We start from the raw sequence: 19,559 nt of genomic DNA on the forward strand, positions 1-19,559 counted from the left end.
TTGATGCTAACGATTCTCCACTAAATACAGAGTACAATATATGATATTATAAGTTAATATTAAAAAAAAAAATTATCTGATGATATAAAATTATTTTATTTTTACATATTTTCAACATTTCTTTATGGAATAAAAGAACTACTTATTTACCTGATGATACAATAACTGCTGATGATCCGCTTGAAGCAACTGTATTAGTAGAAGTTGTTGATGAAACACTATTGCCACCAGTGCTCACTGATTCTCCAGTACCAACCTATATAATTTGAATCACAAGCACATGTTACTGTTGGTTTATAAGAAATTCTAGTTTATTCAAGTGCTTCAATATGAAGCACTCCACCAGAATATGAAAAATAGTGAGATGTGTATTACATTTTTCACATATTGGAGGGTCATCAGCCCTCAGTAAATAAGAATGTGTAAGATGACTGTGACCTATGTGGAGCCTAGCAAGAACAACTTCCTCTCTCTTCTCTTTATACGTTGACTAGAATGCCAATGTTTAATTTCGGGTTTAATGGTATAATTTGTTTGTTAATACTTCCTGCCATGATGACTGCCATTGAGCAATTAGCTTTGATCATATAAACTGTCTAGTCTGTATATGGTACTGTCAAACAGAACGTGGTTAAAGTCTGAGTTTATTTAGCAGCTGCTTGTGAAGCCTCATTTCCCTTAATTACAATGTGGCTGGGAATCCAGCACAACTGAACATCAAAATTAAGGATTTTCATTTTGTGAAACAGATGAGGTGTAACACCTCATAAAGCACTGGATGTGGATACATAGGAGAGGTGATAGCCTGTAAAGAGCTCAATGAGTCTGTATAAATTATACACTTTTGGTAGCAGTTTTCTTTTATATGCACAAGTGCAAGCTGAATGGCATGTAACTCTGCTGCATGATTACTGCAATCAGGTGGGATCTGGTTGGAGATAGTAATGTCAGGAAACACACCAGCACAGCCAACAGAGGTAAACAAACTATTTGATTTTAAGACCATGGATTTAACAAACATTTATACAAATCGTCTACTAGTTTCACTAGCTGTAACTGTCTAGCTTTGTCAAGACGTGAGAGTTTATGCTAGTATTAAATGCAAAAAAAACAAACGAATGAAGTAACGGTTTAAAAACAGACAAATTGGAGTGCACGCATGACATCACACGCATAAGGCGTGAAAACTTAGTTACTGTTATTAAGTCGCGTTTTATAATTTTTTGCGTAATTTAGTTCCGTTAAACTTAATGAATTTAACAGATTTTTCCACATGTCTTTTAAGTTTTAAAAGAGGTATACCGTGAGTAGACATATCGATACAAAATTAATAATGGAAAAAACTCACGTACAAAGATTAATTAATAGTATAATTTTCGCCTGTGTGTCACAGGCATCTTCAATACATTAAGCTCAAATTAAACAATAACTGAAAATTCCAAAAAGCGCCACCTAAGTAGCTGGTGTATGATAACTGAAAAGGTCAATAAATTTCCTATAAAAAAAAAAAATAAATAAATAAAAAAAACTTAAAATCTTAAAGTAACTTAAACAGATCCGACGGCTTACGTCTAGGTATGTGGGAGAGTATCTGCCATCCACGATTGGGTGGAGTGGAACCTAATCTTTATGTACTTTAGGAACACCATAATGGCATGGAATTATTGGATGTAAAGATTTTAGTTTTCTTTGTAAGTCCAGAGGCCATCCACTCCACTCAATTATGGATGGCAGATACTCTCCAACATACCTACTAGCCAAACACTTCACTAACCTATTAAAAGAGAAGATAATGATATCAGCTTCATACATAAGGAATTCTGAACACTTTGTTGAAAAACTTAAACACATCAATATATCCAACACAGACTTATTGGCAAGTCTGGATGTGGTCTATGTTCACAAATGTACCAGTTGAAGAAGTCATTAAAATTATAAAAGATCTCTTTCCAAATGATATTACGCAACTATTCTGCCACTGTCTCAAGTCCAACTACTTTAAGGTTAACAATATAGTATACCAACAACTAGAAGGCTTAGCCATGGGCAGTCCCCTGTTCTGTTCATGGAAAATTTAGAAAATGACATCCTAGCAAAAATAAATCCAAAACAATTCTGGTGGAGATATGTTGATGATGTGTTCATTATATGGAAAGATAAGGAAGATACCTTACATGAGTTCCTCCAAAAAATTAACTCCTTCCATCATAAAATTAAATTCACATTGGAATTGAAAAACAATCATCAATTACCCTTTTTAGATGTACTAGTTAAAAAACAAGATAATGGAAATATCAAACTTACAATATATCATAAACCTACAGATACTGGACGTTATCTTCATTATATATCCAATCATCACCATGCACAGAAACTGAGCATTATACATATGCTAAAAAACAGAACCAAAAATATCATCACAGAGGAAAAAGACATACTTGCCTGAGCTTTCCCTTATGTCAAAAACTCTATCGCAAAATGGTTATCCTCAAAATATAATCAACAAAATTCTCTATAGAAACAACCTCAGATGACCCAGTAAGTATCATCCATCGTCATACCCTATGCTGGATCAGTCTCCACCAAGATAGCAAGATTCATGAGACCTCTTAACATCAGAGTTGTTTTTAAACTTACTACAACTACAGACATTTATTAAGATCCACTAAGGATAGCGTCGCTTTCTACAAATACGCAAGCGTTTATAGCATACCACAGGCCAAACTTCAAGAAGCCTAGAAATTCGAAAGAGGGAACATGTCGGAGATGTCAATCATAACAGAACAGACACCTCAGGGTTAGCACATCATTTCTCAACTTCAAACCATGCAATAGATTGGGATAACAGTTCCATGCCATATATCGAAGAGCATTTTAATGCAGAACCATTAAAGAAGCGTCAGTAGTCCTACAAACAGGAAATAATCTCAATACAAACCAGGGAATAATATTAAAAGAAATGTGGAAAAATCTGATACATTCATTAAGTTTAACAGAACTAAATTATGCGAAAAATTATAAAACGCGACTTAACAACAATAACTAAGTCTTCACGCCTTATACGTGTGATGTCACGCGTGCATTCCAATTTGTCTAACTGTTTTTAAACCGTGACTTCATTCATTTGTTTTTTTTGCATTTAATACTAGCATAAACTCTCACGTCTTGACAAAGCTAGACAGTTAGAGCTAGCGAAACTAGTAGACAATTTGTATAAATGTGAGCCAACAGAGGTATTAGTTCTTGAACCATCAGTATAGATAGGCATGCCGCTCTGTGTGCATTAAACAATTGGAGGTAGACAGATGATGGAGTATGAGACTTCTGTAGCTGACAGAGTGAGAAGTTGCAGGATGGAGTGCAAACCTGCCATGAAGGGATGATGTTATGCTTAGTGTAGACAATGTTGTCAACATTTATACCAACAGCTTGCACAGTCTCTTTAACATGCATACCAAAAGGACATATGACAGTTTGAAGTGTGTGGTATTGAGCTTCCCAATGGAGAGAAAAGAGATTAGTCCATGTAGGATGATTTGGGAGAGACTTTATCTATTGGGCATAATTAAGAGACAACTGTTTCCGTTGAAGTGATAGAGCTGGTTCATTTGCTTCAACATAAAGACTTTGAGTGGGTGATGTGTGAAAGGCACCAGTAGCTATCCGTAAAAAAAACCCTCATGATGGATGGAATCAAACCATCGCAGGTCACTCTGTCTTGCAGAACCATAGACTAGAGACCCATAATCCAGCTTTGAATGTATAAGTGAATGGTAAAGATGGAGCAATGAAGTTCGATCAGCACCCCACTTAGAAGACAGAGTGTGAAGGAGGTTCAAAGCTCTCTTGCACTTTTCTCTTAGTTGACGAATGTGCTAGAAATGTAAGTTTTCTGTCAAAGATGAGTCCCAAGAACTTGGTTTCTGTAGCTACTGAAATAATGGTGCATCCTATTCTTAATTCAGGGTCTAGGTGAGGAGTGCATTTGCAACAGAAGTGTACATAGACACTTTTTTCTGTTGAAAACCTAAACCCATTATTACGAGCCCACAAAGAAACATGATCGATTGCTTGCTGAAGTTGTCTCTCAATTACCCTCATATTACGAGTGACAGTAAATTGTGAAGTCATCAACATATAGAGCTTTGTATACCGTGGGAGAAAGCTGTTCAGTGATTGAGTTAATTTTAATAGTGAAAAGTGTCACACTTAAGACAGAGGCTTGGGGAACACCATGTTCTTGATGATATAGTCAATATAGCATACTTCCCACCCTGACTTGGAAAGTTTGCCTGGACAAAGTTTTTAATAAATATAGGAAGGCGTCCTTTGAGACCTAGGTTATAGAGGTCTTTTAACATGCCATATCTCCAGGCTATGCCATAAGCTTTTTCTATGTCAAAAAAAACTGAAACAAGATGTTCTTGTTTCAGAAATGCATCTTTTATACAAGTTTCTAAACGAACCAAATGGTCTAAAGTTGAACGATGTCTACGGAACGCACATTGTGTATTGTTGCTTTCTAAATACCAAAGAAGTCTGGCATTAACCATTTTCTCTAGTATTTTACAAAGACAACTGGCAGAGCAATGGGTCAATAATTATTTGCTTATGTTTGATCCTTTCCTGGTTTCGGGATAGCAATGATAATTGAGTTATGCCAAGAATTTGGAAACTCTTGCTCTGCGAGTATTTTATTGCATAATAAGAGAAGGAGATCCATAGAAGATGATGGTAAATGTTTTATCATTTGTTAATGGATGTCATCAGGCTCTCCTACTGTTTCACCTAATGCAGTAGGGCCTGATGACATCCATTAACAAATGATAAAAATTGTATGGGATAAAATCAGGAAAATGAAAGGCAGATATAAAACACATTGTTTGTCTACCTTAGACCACAATGGAAGTGTTATTGCTGATCCCCAAACCATTGCAGACACTTTGGGAGAAACGTTTGCCAGAATCTCAGCAACAGCTTCATATCATCCTGAATTTTTAACTCTGAAAGAGCAGCAAGAGAAACAAAGGCTAAATTTTTCTACCAATGTTGTTGAACCATACAATCAGTCATTTGTTAAGGAGGAACTAAAAATAGCTGATTGTATGGTTCAACTGTAAATGGAGGCTATTTATTGCTACCGTTATTATTATTTTTTTTATAATTTCATTTCTTATTATACTGCCTCTATCTTACTATTGTTTATTTAGTTTATCTACCTTTCTCACTACGAGTTTTATGCCTATGGATACTAGAAAATTTATTTGAAAAGACTGCGCCACCAGTATCTTTTAATTGGCATAAAACTCAGTAATACGGCCGGTTGACTTCTCTCTCTCTTTCTCTAACACAAATTCCTTAGTAAAACTTTACACAAACAGTCATGGTCTATTTGCCCTTAACTATACGCTTCGGGTATCTTACTTGGTTTCCAGCTCTTAAGTTAGGAACTGTGCATTATAAAATAAACAATCATGCGGCACTCTATTGACATATAATTAAAACACATTTTATTTACAATAAAAACAAAGTACATTAAATAAGTGATAGGGAGGTTTCTCTCAACCTATCCTTATACTTTTGGTATAAAGAAACAAACTTTCCCTTTTCAGTATTAAATGACTATACAATATAATTACTCTGTTACTTCTCTGCTAAAAAAATCAAATTGCCGAGACTAATTTACTCATAAAGAGATTAGCTAGCTATGGTAAGTTATCTTACAATTTATATTCCAGTTAACAACAAATCAGAGGACTCTCTTATAGATATTTCTTATTACTATTTCTTATCAGTCAATCTATGACATATCTCTTAGATTACAAAAGAATGTACATAGAGAGTTGAGACACACTTACAGAGGCTCTTTGTCACGACTAATTTACTCATAAAGAGATTAGCTAGCTATGGTAAGTTATCTTACAATTTATATTCCAGTTAACAACAAATCAGAGGACTCTCTTATAGATATTTCTTATTACTATTTCTTATCAGTCAATCTATGACATATCTCTTAGATTACAAAAGAATGTACATAGAGAGTTGAGACACACTTACAGAGGCTCTTTGTCACGACACCTTCCAAAAGTCCTGCATCAAAGTCTCTATGGTTTTTCTTTCATCTCAGGCCTTAGATTTCCATCTGGAGAGTCTTATTTCAGGGGGCGCTTCGTCAAAATATTTGGCAGGTCTTGGACTGCAATCTTCCTGGTGCTCAAAAGTTCAGTCAAGAAGTTTCAGCTTTCGGGCTTGAAGATCGTTCTGCGGCTTTTGGCTTCCGTTGACTTCCTGCAGCACTAGGACATCCGACAGGCACTTGTCATTGGCTGTTCTCCCAATTTTTCCTCTGGGGCCGACTGCCTATGGCTCTCTTCAGTAACAGCGCTTCATCTCTGCTCTCTCGGCAACTGGATCTCGGCTCTCCTCTGTCAGTAACTGGACCTTGCCTCCTCTCTCTCGGCAACTGGACCTGGACTCTCCTCTTGATGTTCGGCTCAGTCCCCTTTTATTTTTGCCTTCTAGGGACCTTGCACCAAGGGTTCTGGATTCTTGTAAACCATGAAGAAATCGGCAGTTATCCTTGATCACTTTGTTAAGGCCGGCCCGTTCTTTCATCTCCACCATGCGCTCTTTTTTTTTTCTTGTCTTGTCGGGCAGTGGAAACTTCTCTGAAACTAGCAGATCTCTTTGATACTAACTTTGAAGCTGTTCGTGTGCAGAGCCTCACAAACAACTTTCTCACAATCGTAAACAACTTTCTTGTGCTCTTATACATAGCGCTACTATAGAAAGTTTCCGATGGCAAAGCATTGCCTTTGTTTTTGACATTCTAGAAACTTTAAATAAAACAGTAATTACAGACAATTCCCATAGCATTATTTACAAATATTTAACATAAAATACATAGAGACAAACAAGGTTATTTTTGTAACAGTTCTCATTGACCTCTGTAAAAATCTATGTAAAGCACGTTGGTATTTTCAAGCTACATCGAGTTTTACACAACAACATTGGTAAAAAAAAAGGTATCCATGACGGTGAACACGGTTCCTGTGAATACTTTGTTTCTCTTGCTGCTCTTTCAGAGTTAAAAATTCAGGAGGATATGAAGTTGTTGCTAAGATTTTAGCAAAATTTTCACCCAAAGTGTCTGCAATAGTTTTGGGATCAGCAATAACACTTCCATTATTATTATTATTACTATTATTACGGGCAACTCCAGGGAGTCATTAGACTCATCGAGGGAGGCCCCAAATCATATTCATCACAACTATTTGACATTCATACAGTATCTATCATACCTCGCCTTAAACTCATTCACTGTCACAGCATCCACCACAGACTCAGGGAGCGCATTCCACTCATTCACTACTCTAAAAGTAAAGAACCCAGCTCTAACACCTTTACTAACCACACTTTTGCCCAGTTTCCATGGATGTCCCCTAGTCCTCCCACAACCAGCCCTGTTCTCAAAAATATCTTCTGAATTAATTTTATAGAAACCCTTCAGCAATTTGAATGTCTCAATCATATCTCCCCTCCTCTGCCTATCAACCAATTTTTGCAACCCACAAATCCTCAACCTGTTCTCATACGGTTCATTCCACAGACCTGCTATCATCTTGGTCACTCGCCTCTGGATCCTCTCCACCTCCTCCCCATCAAGAAGAAACCTAGGTGACCAAATCTGAGCACAGTAGTCTAGATGGGGTCTTATCAAGGCTCGATACAGAGGAACAATAACCTGCTTGTCTCTGTTTGTCAACGTATTCTTCAGCAACCAAGTGATTTGATGAGCTGTTTTGGTCACTTTTGCAATGTGTCCCCTAAATTTCAATTCCTTATCTACCAACACTCCTAAATCTCGTGCCTCATCAATTTCCTGGAGCAGGGTTCCACCAATGCAGTAAACTGCCGCCAATCTTTTCACCCCAAAATGCATAACCTTACATTTTGCCACATTAAACTGACATCCATTCTCCTTAGCCCAGACCTCCAATCTATCCAAATCATCCTGCAAAATTTTGACGTCATCTGCATTCACTATTGCCCTACCCAACTTCGCATCATCCGCAAACAAATGAACTGTTCCTCTCAGATCATTTCCGATATCATTTATGAACAAATTAAACAGCAGTGGTCCAAGAACAGATCCTTGTGGCACACCACTAGTCACAGGCCGTCTTGTGGACTCTACTCCCGAGTAAACCACTCTCTGATATCTCTCCGTCAACCACCCTCCTATCCATCTCACCAACCCTATGTCCATTCCCATATGCTGCAATTTACTGATTAGAATTCCATGTGGAATCCTGTCAAAGGCCTTGGCAAGGTCCAGTAGAATCACCGTAAACCCATTACCCTTATCCAGTTCAGCCGTCACTGTGTCATAATACGTGAGCAAGTTACTGAGGCATGACCTACCCTTCACAAAACCATGCTGTCCCCGATACAGTATCCCATTTTCTTCTATCCAATCTTGTATTTTCCTCTTGACTATTTTCTCTAAGACCTTGACAATGATTCCTAATATGCTAATCGGTCGGTAATTTACAACAGCAGTCTTGGAACCACCTTTATGCAGTGGAACTATTTTCCCCTCTTTCCACCTGCTCGGGACTAACCCAGACCCGAGACTCAAATTAAACAAAATGGTCAAGGGTACTGACAATTCTTTAGCTGCTTCTCGTACAACACGAGCTGGTATACCATCCAATCCCACAGATGTATTGACATTGAGGTTATGCAATAGACTACTCACCTCCACTTCATTAACCACAATTCCCGTATAATCTACTGGTTTATTCGTTTCTGCAATGTCACCACCTGGATGATATACTTTTGCAAAGTGCTCACTCAGTAACTCAACTATCTCAACTGATTCAGTTACCTCCCTACCATCGGCATTCTTTAAAATCAATCTGCCATGTACATTTTTCCTTTTACTTGCTACATATCTAAAAAACTGTTTAGGATTCTCTTTAGCCTGCATGGCCAATGTTCTTTCGTAATCCTTTTTTGCTTTTCTTACCACACTCGTCACCCTTCTGGCCTGCGCTTTATACCGTTCATGTGCCTGCCGGTCACCCTTCTCCTTAAATTCCCTCCATAGTTGTTTCTTTTTTTGCAACTCAAGCTTAATGGTGTTATTCATCCATTTAACCCCTACTTGATTTATTATTCGGACTCTAGGTATACAGTCAGCCATTGCTTCATGCAAGCACTTCTTAACTACCTCCCATGCACTATCAACTTCTAGTCCTTGCAGTTGTACATGCCACGACACTGAACCAATCAAACTCCAAAGTTTGTCATACTTTCCAGCCCGATAATTCCACACGTACCCTGTCTTAATTGAAAATTCTACACCTTTAGCCACCTCCCAAGTTAAGACCCTATGATCACTCTCACCGATTGGTGGCAATGTGGTCATATTTGTTACAGCCAAATCCTCAGATGTAATTACTAGGTCAAGCACTCTCTGACCCCTAGTATTTTCCATTACATGCTGTTGCAGATAGTTATCCCTTAATAACCGCATAAAATCCAGTTCCTTCCTCCCGTGTGTCCTCTCCTCACTCCAATCAATGCGACCATAGTTGAAATCTCCCATAATAATCACCCTCCTTCCACCCATTTCTTCTATTTGCTTGTGCATACTGTCACCACCATCTTTTCCATCACCTGGTCTATAGCAGCACCCAATTGTATATTTAGTTCTGCTAGCCACAATCTCACACCAAATGGCCTCAAATGTGCTCTTTTCTCTATCCTGCAATTCAACTTCTATTCTCCTTGGCTGGAGCTCATCAGCTATCATCAACAATACTCCTCCCCCCATTTTATTCTTTCTGTCATTCCTGAACACACTATACCCATCACATTCAATCCCACTAGTTATATCATCTACAGTCAGCCATGTTTCACTAATACCTATAACCTGTGGTCTGGAAGTGCCAACCATGGCCAAAAACTCTTCCTTCTTGTTCCTAATACTCCTAGTATTAGTGTACATGAATTTAAGATCCCCATTAGCCCCAACCCTACCTTGATGCCTTATATTAACTATCCCACTCAGATTTGTCCTCATTTGCTCTGGCATATTATATTCATTCTTACAATCAACTGCCTCCATAAGGACTGTATCTCTACTCCCCCCCCCCCCCCCTAACAAATCTAGTTTCCCTGAATTTGCACATCCAGTACATTCAGCAACACTTTCTCAAGTCTTCTTACACCGTAACCATTCAAATGCAAGCCATCCATCTTATATAGATCCTTTCGCCCATCAAACTCACTCCACACATCCACAAATTCCACACCACTCGTCATACATAACCCACGCATAAAGTCGTTTGCAATTATAGCCCTCCTTTTAAACATTTCACTGTCATACCGTGGCAAAAGACTAATCATTCTAACTCTCTCACTCTTTTCTTTTGCTACCTCAAACAATTCATTCAGGTCTTCTATCATTTCCATTTTATCTCCTTTCAAATCATTCGTACCTGCCACAACAATCATTTCTTTCACCCTTTCCTTTTGCTCTCTAATAGACACAGTTACGTCCTTTATGGTCGCACCAGGTTGGTACGATTTTGTCAAATCCTCTACTAACACACCTTGTACTAACGAGTCTCCATACACATTATGGTCTAAGGTAGACAAATAATGTGTTTTATATCTGCCTTTCATTTTTCTGGATTTTATCCCATGCAATTTTCGGACTGGTCATTTGATTAACTGATGTAAATTGGATCCATGATTGCTTTTGACTCTGATGTCTCACATAGCGTGCTTTGGCTGGAGCATGTTTGAAAGCTATAAGGTTTGATGTGGTGGGATATCTACGAAATATATCCCATGCTCTGTGTTGGTCTTTTTTGGCTGTCTGATATTCTGGGTTCCACCAAGGTTTTGGATAGAGTGGAAACTGAGATGATGTTTTTGGGATGCCTGCACAATGCACTCTGTTATATACTTTACTGCTTCATTGATAGATGTTTGACTGATGGTGTCAGCATTAAATTTTGCAAGATAAGAAAAAGTGTTCCAGTCAGCCTGGTCCATTTTCCATATAGGTATCCGTGTGGGTGAACATGGTTCCTGTGAAGACATTGTGCAAAGAACAGGAAAGTGATCACTTGCATAGTGAATGCAGAAGATGTCAAAATCTTGCAGGATGATTTGGATAGATTGAAGGTCTGGGCTAAGAAGAATGGATGTCAATTTAATGTGACAAAATGTAAGGTTATGCATTTTGGGGTGAAAAGATTAGCAGCAGTATACCACATTGGTGGAACTGTACTTGGGAGATTGATGAGGCCAGGTACTTGGGAGTGTTGGTGGATAAGGAATTGAAATTTAGGGGGGCACATTGCAAAAATGGCTAAATCAGCTCATCAAATCACTTGGTTGCTGAAGAATACTTTGACGAGCAGAGATAAGCAAGTTATTGTTCCTCTGTACCAAGCCTTGATAAGACCTCATCTTGACTACTGTGCCCAGATTTGGTCACCTAGGTTTCTTCTTGATGGGGAGGAGGTTGAGAGGATCTAGAGGCGAGTGACCAAGATGATAGCAGGTCTATGGAATGAACCTTATGAGAACAAGTTGAAGATTTGTGGGTTGCAGAAATTGGTTGATAGGCAGAAAAGAGCAGATATGATTGAGACATTCAAATTGCTGAAGGGTTTCTATAGGATTAATTCAGAGGATATTTTTGAGATCAGGACTGGTGGTGGGAGGACTAGGGGACATCTATGGAAGCTGGGCAAGAGTATGGTTAATAAGGGTGTTAGAGCTGGGTTCTTTACTTTTAGAGTGGTAAATGAGTGGAATAAGCTGCCAGAGTCTGTTGTGGGTGCTATGACAGTGAATGAGTTCAAGGCAAGGTATGATAGATACTGTGAGAATGTCGAATAGTTGTGTGGAAATGATGTTTAGGGCCTCCCTTGATGAGTCTAAGGACTCCTTGGAGTTGCCCGTAGTAGTAGTAGTAATAATAATAATAATAATATACATTTTCTTCAACGTCCCACATCAGCAGTGGAAGAATGGAACAGGAGCAGATTGTAAGATCAATTGCAGAATATGAATGGGTAGGCATATAGAAAAAAGTATTGAGTTTATTATTTAAAAGGATGAGGTTATTATCAAGGATTCTTTCAATGATTCGATCTTATCTATTAGTGTTGCACTACCCCATAGAGTATTGTGACCATTAAAGTATGGGTTCAGGCAGTTGTGAGATAAGGTTATCAAGTTCAATTTCATTTAACTCAGCACTTGGGGGTAAATAAGAACATACTGTAATAAGAAATCCCACAGAGAAGCAAATCACTACTGCTTCCAGAGCAGTATTAAGTTGGACATGATGGAAAGGAATATGACTGCACACTAGGATAGCTACTCCTCCCTCCAGTTCTGTTCTTGTGTAAAATAGTGAAATTCCTAGAGGTAGGGTCCTCATTGGGTCGTAAGCACGTTTCATATAGACAGAAACAGAAAGGTTTGTGTTTCTGCAACAAAATCTTGATATCATCGACAGTCTGGCAAAATCCACAACAGTTCCGTTGTAAAAATTTTCCTATTGTTTTGATTTTATAGACTTCTCTGGTTTCTGGGAGGTTGAGGGCTTACCTTTGTCATATTTATATTGATCAATTGTTTTGGGGAAGTATGGATGGCCAGTGTCCATCTCTTCCTCTGGTAGGGTATTCAATATGTCTGATGTGTTAGTGTTAGTTGGTAGCTGTAGTTTACTTTCAGTGGGTACCGATGTATCCATTTTTTCTGTTGGAGTGTCCGGTGGTTTATCTTTAAGTTATATCTTTGTCAGAATTTTTTTGACAAGTGGGTTTTCGTCGAGTGGGACCATTTTTGGAGCTATCTCTGGAGTAAGGCCATAGGTCATACGATTGATGCACTCAACAGAGAAGTACTCGCAATCATAAGGTGCAGGTATGGTGAAATTATCGGATGGTGGAACAGACATACAAGTTTGAGTTGCTGTTGATACTCTCTTAATTGTTACCTTCTCAGCATAAGAGGAGCTCAGAGCAGGTGTGATAGTGGCTAGTTTTCTTTTTGCATCCTGATATGTTATGTTTTGCTCTGTTTTCATTCTTTGTATTTCTTTTTTTGTCTTTCCATTTCTGACATGAATGAGAGTAAGCTGAATGATTTCCCTAACAGTTGACACATTTAGCTTTTTTTTGCACAGCAAAATTTGTTATCATGTTCTTTACTACCATATCGGGAACAGGTAGTAGAACCATAACAGACAATTTGGGCATGTCCATATCTCTGACATTTAAAGCATCTCAGTGGGTTAGAGACATATATTCTAACAGGGCAGCTGAGATACCCTACTTTTACAGATGTTGGAGGTTTAGGTGTATCAAAAGTAAGGAAGATGTTCTTGGTTGGAACTAGGCAACCATCGCTCCTTGATCATTAAGTTCTGAACATATCTTCTCATCAAGAACATCAAGGAGATCCCATTCTGATATCACTCCTCTACATGAATCAAGTTTTATGAGGTGTTACTGTAATTTCTATTCCATCCATTGTTGCTCTCAATAGTTTCTCAGAATACTGCTGATTGCGTGATGCAGAAATCGCAAGTAAAAAAAATCGAAAGAATAAATGATAGCGAAAAAAGAATGAATGATGGCGAAAGTTCGACGCATGTTGGACCAAAAATACTGAAACAAAGAAATATGAATGACAGTAAAAGTGAGAAGAATGATAGCAAAAGTTGGATGCATGTTAGTCCGAAAGTACGGAAACAAAGAAAGATAAATGAGAGTGAAAGTGAGAAGAATGATAGTGAAAGTTGGACGTATGTTGGACCGAAAGTACGGAAACAAAGAAGGATGAATGAGAGGGGAAGTGAGAGGAGGGGGTCGAGAGTTAGAAAATTAGAAAGATTTAATGATAGAGAAAATGTGTCGCGAGGTTCAGAAGGTGAACTGGATTGGATGAGGCAAGAAATGAAATGGATAATAATAAATTTAGTTTAATCCTTTATCCAAGTGTGAGCAAACAAAGTTTGTGCCTGAAAGTATCTTCAGGACTGGGGTAAGGTGGTACAACACCAGTAAATCGTTGCAAAGGTGGAGCAAGTTACCAACACTCCTGTCTCAGTATCTCCTATAATGCAAAACACATCTCCTTGCGGATATGTCTAATGTTATGCATTAAGGGAAGGGCCACTACCCAGACTAGTTTCGACCTTTATTGAGGTCTCTTCAGTGGGAGCTCCCACTGAAGAGAAATTTATTATACTCTAACCAAGTGAAAAATAAACTTTAAAATGAAATGGATGCGGAATGAAATTAAGAGAATTCAGGTCAAAACTATTAAAATAAATCATGATGGCATGAAAGAGTTAACGAAAGATGAGCGAGTGGCATTGTATGGCAACTCCATTATTAAAGGTGTGCTAGAGGATAAAATCCACAGGGTATGTTTTCCAGGCGGGAAAATGAGAAGAGTGATTGAGGCATTGAATATGAGGCGGGAGCGAGCAAAAGAGTTAATTGTATTAATTGGTACAAATGATTTGAGAGAGAACAAAGAGCATGTCAAAATGAATGTCAGGAGACTGCTTGGAAAGATAAAAGAGAATAGTGTGATAGGAAGGGTGGTCAGTGTGTTGCCTAGGTATGATTGTGGTGAAATGAGGCAGAGAGCAAGGATTATGAATGATATTCTGGCTGAAATGTGTGAGGAGATGGGAGTACAGTTTGTTAATGTGTGGAATGAGTTTGAGGGACGAAGTGAGCTGTATGGGAGCGATGGACTGCATTTGAGTGGTTATGGTGTGAGTCACTTGGAGAGACTGCTGCTGGAAGGTAGAGAAGTGAATATAGAGAATGAATCAGATCGAGAGGAGAGTGATGTAGAAGAGCAGGAGAGATTGAAGAAGTGGAAATGAATGGGGAAGTGAGTGGCATGAGTATAGAAAATGAGAGAATGAGTGTGCAAGAGGAGCAAGGAAACGGGAAGGCTCAGGTTGGACAGGGGTACACAGCGTGAGAAAGGTGGATGCTCCAAGAGGAGGTGAGAGCATGTGTAGGCAGGAAAGTAATGGGATGACCAGGGATCAAGAGGAAACAGATGTTATTGCGAAGGGTTCTAAAATGAAGAGGCAGAAAGGGAAATGGCCCCAGTCCAGCATGGAGAGATCACATCGAATGAATGGTATCAGTGGAACTAGCTGTAGATCCAGGAATGAGTTGTTGTGTTTGTATACCAATGCAAGAAGTATAAGAAACAAGGCGGATGAAATGGTTGCACTAATTGCGTCTGTGCACCCAGAGATTGTTGGAATAAGTGAGACATGGTTAGATGAGGATGACATCCTGACAGGAATAGAGATGGAAAGGTATGATGTGTTTCGTGAGGATAGAAGGGATAAAAAGGGAGGGGGAGTGCTATTGATGATAGAGAAAGAGTTATGTCCATACAAGGTAGAGATGCAAGAGGGAAATAGGGCCAGTGGTTTTGAGGCAGTATGGTATGAGATAGAGGTGAATAGAATCAAATACTTGGTGGGATGTTGTTATAGACCTGGTAATGTGGATGGTGGTGATAGTGAAATGTATAGTCAAATAAGCCAAGCAAATAAGAAAAGGATGATCATTATGGGTGATTTTCATTATTGTCAATATAGACTGGAATGAAGAGATAGCGACTGGAAGTAAAGAAAATGAGTTTCTTGAGTTTTTGAGGGATAACTACCTCAGACAGTATGTAACAGAGGGCACACGAGGATTAAGGGTCTTGGATTTGGTCATCTCATCGGAGGATGTAATTATAAACGAGGTGTCAAATCATCCACCAATTGGGGAAAGTGACCATGAGGTGATTACCTGGGTGGTTTCCAGCAGTGCAAGGACCCCTGTGAAAAAAGGGTATATGTAGAACTACAGGGGGGGGGTGATTATGAAGAGCTCAGGAGACGGCTTGCAGATGTAGCATGGAATGAGGAGTTAGCTGGAAAAGAGATCAATGCAGCTTAGGGGATTTTCAAAAACTATTTAGTAGATGCAATGTCTAAATGTATACCACGGGAGAGAAGGTTAAATAAGGTAGGTGTGAGATGGATGAATAGAGAGATTAAGCATGCAATACAGAAAAAAAGGGAATTGTGGAGGCAGCATAAGAGAAGTGGAAGTAACCAATTTCATGAGGTCTACAAAGACCAGGCAAGGAGGTTGACTTGGTTGGTGAGGAATGAACAGCAGTTAGCTAACGAAGCCAAAAAGAATCCTAGGGAGTTCTTTCGATATGTAGCTAGCAAAAGAAAGAATGATTATGGAAGGATGACATTGATTGGAGGAAATGGTATAAAGACAGCTGTTGCAGAATGTGTGGTGGAGATACTTAATGAGCAGTTCATAAAGATCTTTCAATCTTGTGAATGTGACTTCATGGAGAGATTAAGAGCAGCTGATGATGGGGAGGAGAGACTGACTGTAAGTGAGCAAGAGGTGTTTGGGGAGTTGAGTAAACTAGATGTAAATAAGGCTGTGGGACTTGATAATATATCACCGCGTATTCTGAAGGAGTGTGCCAGAGAGTTGACACCTACCTTGACATATTTTTTTAATACGAGTCTTGCACTTGGTCAAGTTCCTAAAGAGTGGAAGGAGGGCAAGATTGTGCCACTTCATAAAGGAGGTGATTGAACTCAAGCATCAAACTATAGGCCTATCTGTGTGTCAGGTGTTGTGGTTAAGTTGTTGGAGAAGCTTGTGAGAACTAGGATCCAGAGTTGGGTTGACAACAATGGTATAATCTTTGATGGACAGCATGGATTTGCTAAAGGGAGGTCATGTTTTAGTAATCTACTTACTTATTACAATAAAGTGACTGCTTCCTTGGACAGAGGAGAAGGATACACAGTAATATACTTGGATTTCGCAAAAGCTTTTGATAGAGTACCTCATGATAAGTGGACAGTCAAACTAGAGCAGATGGGGTTGGATATTAGATTAGTGCATTGGATGGGAGACTGGCTATCTGATAGGTATCAACAAGTTGTGTATGGGGGTGCGATATCCAGGAAAAGGAAAGTCACTAGTGGAGTGCCTCAGGGGTCTGTTTTAGGGCCATTACTATTTAACTTGTATATTAATGATATTGGCGAAGATTTGGATGGAGATATTCAGTTGTTTGCAGATGATGCAAAGTTGGGACGAACCATAAAGAGTAGTGAAGATGTTGTGGCCTTGCAAGAAGACTTGAATAAATTGAGTGATTGGGCAAGCAAATGGGGATGCGAGTTCAATGTTGCAAAATGTAAGGTTTTAAAATTTGGAAAACGAAGATGGGATGCAGAATTTATGCTTGGTGAGAATATACTGCTGGAAGTAGAGGAAATAAGAGATCTGGGGGTGATAGTGGATAAGGATCTAAAATTTAAGGGACACATCGCCAAAATTGTGAAGACAACACAAAGACTTCTGGGAATGATGCGGAGGACACTGATGTGTAAAAGTAGGGAGATACTTGTTCTATTGTATAAGGCTTTGATTAGGCCACACATGGACTATTGTGCCCAGATTTGGTCACCGGGTTTTCAGAAGGATGAAGAGATGTTGGAAAGGGTCCAAAGGCGACTGACTAAGGTAGTTTCTGACCTCTGGAATGTTGAGTATGAGGAAAGATTGAAAAGATGTAATTTGCAGAGTCTCGTGGAGAGAAGGAAGAGGGGAGATATGATAGAGACCTACAAGTTGGTAAGGGGTTGTTATAGGATCAATGCTGGAGAAGTTCTACAGAGAATAGTGGGAGATCAGGGGAGAACCAGAGGTCATCCCTGGAAACTGTATAAAGAGGGTGTGAGTAAGGGAGTGAGAGGCAGGTTTTTTTCGTGCAGAGTTGTGAGTGATTGGAATGCCTTGCCTGAGAGTGTGGTGTCTGCAAGGAGTTTGAATGAGTTTAAGACACGGTATGATGAGATGTGTGTGAGATAAAAGGACCTCCTAGATGAGTCTGACTCCATGAGGTCTTGTTTAATAATAATAATAATAATAATAATAATGTTTCCACAAGGACATCTCCAGAACGCAATTTCATAACAGTTTTGGGAGTTCCTGCAAGTCCTTCTAAACCCTTTTGAGTAAAGAAGGGTGACATTTTCCCTATTGGTTTTTCACCTGTAGCATGAATTATTAAAAATGTTGGTACATTTATACTAGTATCGTGTACTTTTTGTTTCTTACTTCTGTTTCCATATGCTGTATCTATGGTATCAGTATTTGGTTGGGATTGTTAGGGCACCTGAAATATTTGAGGATGAAGAATTCATGCTCAAGGAGTTTTTGGTTTGGTGCCAGAGCTCCCCCACCCCCCACAGGGTCACACATGGATGCCCACTGCCTGGCAAGCAATGACTGTACTCAGGAGTGGAACGCCAAGGATACCCTGGACACTATACCAAGCCTAGGATCCTGACCACGGACCATTGGGTGGGAGACTTACTGTAACACCATTGACCCTTGCATGCAAGCCCACTAGCCGATTGATCCTGGCTGGGCCATCCAGGACCGTCCGTCTTCCCGAAGCAGGGGCCAAAGTGGTGAAAGACTACCAGGATCCTCCCTCCCTTTCTGGATGTCCACGGGTCGCACTGCATGGCAAACATGGCATTGGATCCCAGTGATGGTGGTCTGGAAAAAGGATAGTGAAAAGACTCAGGAATAGTAGAGCAAAGAATAAGGGAAGAAAAGCAAAGGAAAAGAGGAAGAATGAAAAGGACCAGTACCATCACTGGGAGGTCCCCTCCACCATGAACAGGTGCCCCACATGGAGGGGTTTAAAAGGATGTAACAAGAACTCTTTACCTGTAATTTGGTGGGTCAATCAGAAGGCTTGGGTTACCCAAAGCCTATTCAAAGATTGGTTTGTCTTATTTTTGTCTGGCAGTTGAAGCTTATTGCAAGAGAAATAACTTAGCTTTCAAAGCTCTTTTGCTCTTTGATAATGCACTAAGTTTACAGTGGGGCTTGAAATTGTACTTTTTTAAGGACCTGGCTATTTTTTCTGGTTATTTATATGCCACAGATGTAGGATATGGTGATGGCATTTCTGAAGTCCTTCTGAAGAGATGGCTGGGGAACGGGGGAGGAACTGATTATTTTTTTTTAATTCTGTAATTGCTGTAGCCATTGGAAAGTTAAGTGTCGTGTATATGGTTGAGTCTAGTTGAAACAGAGATTCCACTGGAACAACGATTGTGGGCTCTATTGGTTAGAGTTTTAATAATGCCATATTGTTGAGAGTGGTGGAGATGGAAGGGGTTGTGAATTTATCTGCCTATGTAAGTAGGTTTTCTATATACAGAGAAGGAAAGGTTACCATTAGCAAGGCGTGCTACCAAGGTGTCTAGGAAAGGTAAACTATTGTTATTTTCCTTTTCCATCATAAACTGGATTCTTGGATGTAGACTATTGAGGTGACCGAGGAAGGAGTCTAATGTGTCTGGGCCATTAATAAGAAGGTTTGAGAGGAGCTGAGTCTATGGCTTATTTTTCAAAATTTTC

At 39.3% G+C, this 19,559-nt stretch overlaps 1 protein-coding gene across 7 annotated transcripts in view; it reads right to left on the reverse strand.

The window, feature by feature from the left end:
• The window catches only part of Spt20 (transcription factor Spt20 homolog), a 444,696-nt gene that overhangs the window by 35,895 nt on the left and 389,242 nt on the right, over positions 1-19,559 (reverse strand). For all 7 annotated transcript variants that reach the window (XM_090405995.1, XM_090405992.1, XM_090405994.1 and 4 more), the window contains exon 21: positions 151-256. In XM_090405995.1, the coding sequence (XP_090262121.1) occupies positions 151-256 (106 nt within the window). The remainder of the gene's footprint in view (positions 1-150; positions 257-19,559) is intronic.

The sequence above is a fragment of the Typopeltis vanoorti genome, chromosome 16 (assembly GCF_054136105.1).
Source record: "Typopeltis vanoorti isolate ZY-2024b chromosome 16, IOZ_Tvanoo_1.0, whole genome shotgun sequence".
NCBI classification, from domain to species: Eukaryota; Metazoa; Arthropoda; class Arachnida; order Uropygi; family Thelyphonidae; genus Typopeltis; species Typopeltis vanoorti.